General features: G+C 39.1%; 1 protein-coding gene and 1 non-coding gene across 2 annotated transcripts; one reads left to right on the forward strand and one right to left on the reverse strand.

Annotated features, from left to right (window-relative positions):
* Positions 1 to 6: 6 nt before the first annotated feature.
* Positions 7 to 7,164, reverse strand: LOC144641325 (uncharacterized). The gene is made up of 9 exons (XM_078500347.1): positions 6,961 to 7,164; positions 5,508 to 5,646; positions 4,623 to 4,746; positions 3,712 to 3,760; positions 3,483 to 3,509; positions 2,914 to 3,066; positions 2,726 to 2,771; positions 2,272 to 2,343; positions 7 to 1,461 (listed from the first exon to the last, which is right to left on the reverse strand). The coding sequence occupies exons 1-9, from the start codon at positions 7,137 to 7,139 to the stop codon at positions 301 to 303; spliced, it is 1,950 nt and encodes a 649-aa protein (XP_078356473.1). The 5' UTR covers positions 7,140 to 7,164; the 3' UTR covers positions 7 to 300.
* On the forward strand, positions 4,829 to 4,902 carry Trnan-guu (transfer RNA asparagine (anticodon GUU)). The gene has a single exon. It is a non-coding gene; the product is annotated as a tRNA-Asn (tRNA).
* Positions 7,165 to 8,577: the final 1,413 nt, after the last annotated feature.

An 8,577-nucleotide genomic window follows, 5' to 3' on the forward strand; every position in this document is an offset into this window, starting at 1 on the left:
AAAATAACTGTGAAATCAGTTGTATCAACAACTTTCCTAGTCTTGCTCTACTCATGTGATTCCAAAGGATAATGAACTAGGAGTGAAGACGCAACCTCGTCCGCAGGCCACCTTAAGACATCAACACCAAGAGGACCCTGAGGACGCGTTGCCAAATTTGCCACCATTTCGAATTTTTCCGCTCTTACTCAAACAATCCCAGAAGCACTTACACTACCAATTATCTGCAGTAGCGGTAACTTATGCTTATTATGCCAATTATGATTATCATTAATTTTCTCGCAGTCAGAAGTCGTCCAATCAGCAGGGAGCTGACCCTGTCGAGGATCGACGCACGCTGCAAGACACTTGCTTGGAGTTAAATTGTAAGCCATTTATATTCCCCAGTTGTACCGTGATGGTCTGGACGCTATCAGGAATTCTATTTACATTTGCAATGTTTATGCTTGAAGTGTTCTGAATTGACGGCGATGTCGTCATCAATTCCTGCCTGTCCATCTTTTCGATGTTGTTGTTAAAAGTCAGTGCAGTTTGCGGAGGACTGGAGAGATAGAGTTCGTCGTTCACACAAATCGTTGGTAGCTCGTCGCGATCATTGTCGGTGGAGTCTGTAGGTTCGCCATTAAGGGCGGATTTATCCAATTGCAATGTTAATTTCTGCGGCTTAAATGTGCCTTTGTGATCATCATCGACAGGCTTTTCTGGGAGCAACGAAACCTTCGAATCCTTACCAGCATTTCCGGTAATCGTAGAACCATACTTCAAATCCTTTGTTTTCAACTGAGCGTTTTGGATTGTTGCGGATTCCGAAATAAGCCTGTCATTTCTTTGCAGTTCGTTCGTATTAAAAGTAAACGAAACTGGCTTGAAGTCATTTTGAGACGAGTTTCCAACGTTGATTGATACTTGTGCGATTTTTCTCTCGCGATGGGTTGCTCCAGAAACAGTGCTTGCTCTGGGTCTTTGATAACAACAACCTTCGCGATTGACTAAATTGCTTATATCGCTCGTTCTTCTTGGGTTTTCCGATTCCTCAGAACGTGTGTTACTTAAATCCATGGTTTCATCATCATTGTCATCATCGTCATCATCATTATCATGATCACCATTATCTTCCGAATCATCTTCGCTCGTGCTATTTTCATTGTCTTTATCATTTTCATCTCTTTGCGAGTTCTTTGCCATAGCCTTATCAGCTTTCTCCTGTAAGGCTTTTATTGTTTTCATGTCCAAGTCGAAACAAGAACTGCGCGTCTCCCCAAAACGACGGCCGAGCGGGAGAGTAAGTCCCGAGGGATCAATTGGCGCGGATACTTTTCTGTCCGCTTCATTGTGTTGATCTTCCTCGTTTTCGGACGTTGCACTTAATATTGAGGGATCCATAGAGCGTCTACGCCTTGCAGCTGAGAGGAGAGGAGATAAGGACATACGACGTACAGCCAGAAGAGCATTGACAGATTTCTGAAAACAGAGTTGAAAACAGAGCTCATCAAATGTGGTGCGACTCTTGGTTATGGGCTTATTCGTATCTGTAAATATTCCCGGCATAACTAATCGAACGTTCGAAAATCGAACTCAATCGAACTCAATCGAACACCGGACTTTCAGTGAGTTCGATTTCCGAACAAATCGAACTCAATCGAACAAATCGAACCAAATCGAACCCAATCAATCAGATTGGGTTCAATCACATTTTATCTTGCGTTTTTTAACATTTTATTCACCGACTTTCTTTAACACATTGAAAACTTCGCCATCCTTGACGTCAAAGCGGCATTCCTGGTAGCCTTTTACTACGCATTTGAAACTTACAACCCACAGCGCATCTGAAGCCATTTCTGCGGAATTTCTCCGTTTAAGAAAACCACGTGCTAAACTCCGGGCTGAAGTAACTCGATCTTCTAAGATCTGGTTATAGATTTTCAATGCCGGTTTTACAAAAATCCATGGATTGAGTTCGATTGAGTTCGATTGAAATTTAGTTCGATTGGGTTCGATTTGCTATGCCGGGAAATATTTAGTTAAAACATGGGAGTCAACATTGCTGCCATTTTGAATAATTTGGAAGCGTTCGCCCGAGAATCGCTAGACCCGAGAAATAGTCGCCAAGAGCGGTAACGAGCATTTTCTGAGAGTGGTTCGTCCCAGTCCTTTCAGCTGCAAACCGAGTCAAAATTATTTAAGATGGCGTTAAACAAAACATATTTCGTTGGCTTCGTCATTATTTACACCTGGTGCAAACTATCACTAATAGGTCAGCATGACGTTTACCTTCCATCTTCTTTTAGCCAAAAACGCCTTATGTTTTTCTGTGTTAATCTTTGTTCCTGTGTCATGGGTATCCTGCAGAAAGAAAAGTGGGCAAAGTTGCAGTATACAAAAAAACAAACAGACAAGTGTTCTAGTTTTATTTGTCAATGTAACGTAATTTCGAGATGTCTGAAACACCTACTAAAAGCGTGGAATAGTAAACTCAACAAATGACTAAAGATAGCGAGGATGAGAAAGGATTGCGACATAGCTAGACTAAGTTGAACGTGTCCTAGGTTTCCTTTGTCAAAACTTTCTCGGATTTGTCAGTAGTAAAACACGTAAACCTTTTTAATTCATAAATGTACTGAAACATTCGATCCATTTCTTAAACATTATAGAGATACCCAAAAATTTAATAGTTTCACTCCCAAATAATGCTTCCTAAGTAAAAAGGGGCCTAATGTAACCTCACCTTTATCCACGGGTGCTGGAAGCACTCTTCTATTGTTAACCGATCGCTGAAAATAAGAGCGAGGATATTGGTAACGTGAAAAATTAGCATCAAACTGGGAAAGTGCAAAAAATTCTTGTGACAGTAAAATCTACCGTACCTCTGACAATCCCTTAATTTATCGATTGAGTACAACCTGATGAATGTACCTGGGTTCCTTTACAAGGAGTCCTTCAATAAATTCCATAGCATCATGTGACAAGTCGTCAAAACATTCGTCATCAAAGTCCCAGTCGGCTTTAGCCACTTTGACTAGAGTTTGATGATCGTCGTCTCCTGAGAATGGCATGAGCCCGCTTAATCTGTAAATAATGCAACCAATTACCGTTAATTGTTGCTACATCAGCGACAAAAGCAGCAGCAAAAGAAGAAGATGATGATGATGTTGATGATGGTGATGATAATAATGATGACGACGACGATGATGATGATGAGGAGGAGGAGGAGAAAGCAAGGAAGAGGAGAGGAGGAGGAGGAGGAGGAGGAGAGTGGTTTGTGTTTCACAACTTGACCCTGTTACACTTCAAGGGTTGAATAGGTTCTAATTAAGCCCCGACACAAGGTTACATTGTAATCATGCAGTACTATTACCAAGCTTGAGGATTGTTTTGTTTAATAGTATAAACAATACGAGACGGCTGCAATCGTAGAACAATAGTTAGAGCCCACTTCATGGCTGCTAGCGAACGAAGCTTATATTTATATTCTATATACTTACAAGACATAGGTAACAACGCCCAGACTCCTGAGAAAAAAAGACGAAAAGAAACAAATTAGCTTCTATTTTCAATAAACGAATTTCTCAATACAGTATCAAACATACAAAATACAAGAATAATAAAACCTTCAGCTTCACTTAGTTTCACTATATTAATAGAAAACAAAGTTCTCATGGCTAACATTAGAAAATACGTTGGCCATGAGTAAGGAGAGATTGACTTTCTTACCATAAGTCACTGGCGGTCGACACAGGCTTCATGCGTATAACCTCAGGAGCTAAGAAGAAAGAACACCAGGAATGTGTTAAAATTAAAGTAAATCAAATGTAGGTGTGGTGATCCATCTACGAGTTCTTTAATCCCCACTTGAAGTAGCACGAGGCGTTTCAGTGCCAGGAATTGTTATTTTACATATTTTACGCCCTAACCTGAGAAAGCAACCACGTCTCCGTGGTGCAATCGGTTAGCGCGTTCGGGACGAATGTGTGTTTTGCTAATTCTCCTCCTTCCTTTTTTTCTTTTTTCTTTTTTATTTTAATTTAGTATTATAATCAAGAGATGCTATGACTTATTCGACAAAAGCAAATGGTTGCACAGGGCATTACAATTCTACAACACCATCGTTCCCAGGGCACTTCAGTCGTCTTTTCAGATGAACCCAGGGTTCTCTGTTGCTATTTTCAGACGACCTGGCAAAATTTCAACGCCATCGCTTTGGGTTTTTAATCTTCAATCTTCAATCTTCAAACTTGGTTTGGCAGACCATCATCCATTTTAACGACGATTTTAAGCGCCTCGTCCGAAACTATAATTTTATGTAATTTGTATATTAACTGATCTTATTTATTATATATTAGTATTATATAAGGTAACTTTAATTTAATTGTAATGCTTTATTTCTTCGCTTAGTGTTTTTTGTTTTTATAATTTTCTAGGTTGTTATTTTTTACATTTTTTTTTCTCGGAGATATTAGCTAACTAGCTACTCTGTAAATCGGAGATAAAATAAAGTTAATGTATGTATGTATGTATGTATCCACAATCCTATAAAAAGAGCAGAACTCCAATCCTAATTTTACAAGTTAGTGCTACAGCAGGAGAAACACATAAACGGGACAGACGTTTGACTGAATTTTTACCTACAAAGTCCGGTGTGCCGAACGAAGATTTGACTTCTTCCTCGGCATCCAGACTCCTGGCGAGTCCAAAGTCAACAAGCTTGATGTCATTGGAATCCATGCTCACACATAAAATGTTTTCTGGCTAAAGAAAGGCAAAAAGAGAAAAGCGAATGTATAATTGGGAAGGAGAAACTAAGTTTTTATATCATTTATAATGTACAGAGGTCTCCGTGGCGCAATCGGTTAGCGCGTTCGGCTGTTAACCGAAAGGTTGGTGGTTCAAGCCCACCCGGGGACGTTTTTTGTTTAATTGTTTCAAACGCTGAAGGTTTCAATTGTAATCTTAAGGTGGATTTTCACTGACGCGTATTTTTTTTACGTGCGTTTACGTGCATGAAAAGAGACAGTGTATGAATCACTTGCGTACGCGTTTACGCAAGTCGTTCATACATTGTCGCACGTAAAAAATACGCGTCAGTGGAAATCCAGCATTATTTAAAAAGTTTTATGGACGTTTTTATTTTTGCTCCTGCATATGGTATTAAATAGCCCTTCGTTCTAGTCAACAAGAAACCGTATTCTCCTTTGACCTGCAACCATTAGTAGTAAAAAATTATTTTTGAACAAGATAATACCAAAAACTTCATTAATTATCATTTAATTACATCAAGATTAGATACATGGTTTAAAAGAGCTAAGAGTGTGCTGTGTCTTCGCGCTCAAAGGCAAGCTGTCCCAGAGAAGAGAATCACAGTATTGAAAGCTTTATTTGCCTGCTTCAGAACTCGGACTAGGGACGAAGGGGCTATATTTTGAATTTCTTTGGTTATGTGAGTGAACACTAGATGTAGTTTTATTTTATTTACATTCTTATTTCAATACAGAAAAGAATGCACTAGTTACCTTTAGATCCAGGTGAACAATATGTCTTTCATGCATAAATTGCAAAGCTTCAAGAATTTGCCTGACGTAATCAACAGCATCATCTTCCATCAAATAGTCTTCAGCAACGATTCTTTCAAACAATTCACCTCCATTGACACTAAAACAAATGAAGACAAGTGTGAAAGGAGACGACAGAAATCCTTGTTAATCCTTTCACACCCAGCATCAATTCTAAATTTTACATCTGTGGACAAAAGACTTGTTGCCGATTATTGAAATGAAACCCACAAAACAACACTTTTATGTATTGATATTTGTTTTTAGTAGTTTAGCTTTGGTACACTATAAAACGAAACGATACTCGGATACTACCCACTCCTGGATACCTTTGTTCAAGATATTTCAAAACCTACAGTAACACGAATTAAAACACCTAAGATAGTAATGGAGTGATAAATTGGTTCATTGTTAAACTTGGAAATCGCCTGCGTTTATACACAAGAGATTCTCTCTGGTAGGAGGGTGACCCTCTCCCCTGAGCAATCTTTCAACGAGTGAAAAAATGCCCCTGCCAACCTAACCAAAAACGCCCTCCCGGTTTCACGAATGCTCTGTATGTCCAGATTTGTCCCTGATAGGCGAGTCAAAATAGCCAAAGTGGTAACATTGAAAAGGGTGGCTCGCCTCTAAGGTAACCCTTCATTCAAAGCGAGTGATCCTTCACCCAGGGTCACCCCCGGGGGTCACCCTGTCCCACCCAGCCACCTGATTTCTCATATAAACGATATACAGTAAAAACTCGCGTGTAAGAACCTACTTTTTTCAGCGTTTGGCAAAACAGGTTCTTGTATTATGGCGTACTTATTGACAGTTTAGGCTAAGTGGGTTCTTAATAAGGTTCTTAATTTCTACAGAGTAGACATTGTTGTTGATTATCAGAAATAGTATAAAATCTGGTCTGCACCCAGGTTGCCAAAAGTCCAACAACATTAATTGATCAATGATACAGTATAGTTTTTGGTAAAAAATATACAAATTAAATAGTTAAACCCCACATATAAGAAGCTGTTGGAATTTGTTTAGCTAAACAGGTTCTTATATTTTGGGGTATTAAAAAAGCAAATTTCTGCCAGAAGGTTCTTAAATCCCTAGGTTCTTACACGCGGGTTTTTACTGTATACATTTCTCAGATGTTTATAAAGAAATGCATGAAAAGCTCTCATGCTGGACTAGGCTCCAAGGGGGCGATCGATTTAGGGGCGATCGTGTTTCACTTCTCCGTGGAAGGCTAATGCTTCGTGGGAGCTACTAATGCTGTGGTGACTCAGTATGGAGGGTAACCCTCCTACCAGGGACAACTATTCTCCGTATAAACAGACCCTAATAACTTTGAAACAGAAACGAACGTTTGCATCAGACAAGTATCCTTCCTTTTCGCAGCAATAGAAAAAGTGACTGACTTTCAACTTACAGTTCTAAGACCATAACGATTTCAAAAGGCGTCTGATATGCATCTACTAGCTCCACAAGTTTGTTATGCGGTCCAAGCTCTCGCATGATTTCGATCTCTTGAAGCACGGTTTTCCTGATGTTGTGGTTAGAAGTCTTGATTATTTTTGCAGCGTATACGTTTCCTTTTGTCTTATGCATACACTTCTTAACCGTTCCATAAGAACCTCTGAAAAATGGAAAATGAAAAAATGAAAAGTGAAAATTAGGCCTGGTTCACATTATCGACAAGTCACATAAAGACACAACAAGATGGTTATAACGACATAAGCCTGTTTCACACTAGCGACAAAACGACATAAAGAAAAGATCAGTTTTTCTTGTCTTTATGCTTATGTCACTATGTTTCAACTATGCCGTTATGTTGTGTTGTTCACACTGGTGACATAAAACATCAACATGAGGTGTCTTTTGCGATGGCGTGACCTAGCCGTTATGTTGCTAGTGTGAACCAAGCCTTGGACATACACGAAACGGCCCCATAAGAACAGTAATTGTATTCCAAGAGCAACAACTCGAAACACAGAAAAGCGTGACAAAGTTTCAAGCGTTGTTTCCCAAATCATGGTGGTTATAAGTTATACTATTTCTAAGTCTGTTACGTAATATATTTTCATCCAATCGAAAGAAATTTCGGGACATATAAACGAGGCTTTTCGACGACTTTTTGTTGGTTTTCAAACCTTTTCAGATAATTTAATAGCCAACGACCACACCTGCAATTTATAGAACATGGTTACTTGGATTTTTCTCCTGTATCTTCAGTCTTATAACAGGGGACGTTAAAGAACCCACACACTATTCGAAAAGAGTAGGGCACGAAGCTCCCGGTGTTGTGGTCTGGCCTTTGAGACGTGAATAAGTAGGTGTACAGCGCATTTGAACATATACACATGAAAAGAGCGCTATATAAATTCATTATCAGATTAGGCTTCATTTTTCTGCTCTCGGAAGAACTATGTTTTTGAAGCAAATACAAAACCAAACAGCTGAGCAGCTGAACAGATGTAAAAAGATTACATTTAAAATGTAGTGATGATGATGATGATGATGATGATGATGATGATGATGATGATGATGATGATACTGATTTATTTAGAACTAATAATTTAAATGTCGTTGCAGTTTTTACTGTTTCTGTTACTGCTACTGTTGTATTCAAATTTCTCATTCACCGTTCACAAAGGTCAGCCGTGTGATCCTGGTCACAAACAACTAAAGCCGGCCTACAATCGATAGCCTTTTTTACAATAACTGAGCGAATTCTCGCGCGCTGATTGGTTAATTTTCATTGTCATTAAGAGTACAGACGCATGAAACTCGTAGCTGACGCAATCAGCGAAGGTTTTGTCAAACTTTTCAGCACTGATTTAGCGCTGTATTTTTGATGAGGCGAGAATTATACCACAAAACTCGAAGTCTTCAATGAGGAAATCATCTAAAATTTATCGGTTAAAACTTGTGAAACCAGTGCGACCTGCGAGCGTAGAGATCTGGAGGTTTATTGAGGATTCAGACCGAAAATCGAGCGGGAATGTGTGCTGTCAATGACGCATAAAAAACTGATGTCAATTTGTTA

Source organism: Oculina patagonica, unplaced genomic scaffold (genome assembly GCF_052425735.1).
Source record: "Oculina patagonica isolate OP01 unplaced genomic scaffold, crgOcupat unplaced849, whole genome shotgun sequence".
Lineage (NCBI taxonomy): Eukaryota > Metazoa > Cnidaria > Anthozoa > Scleractinia > Oculinidae > Oculina > Oculina patagonica.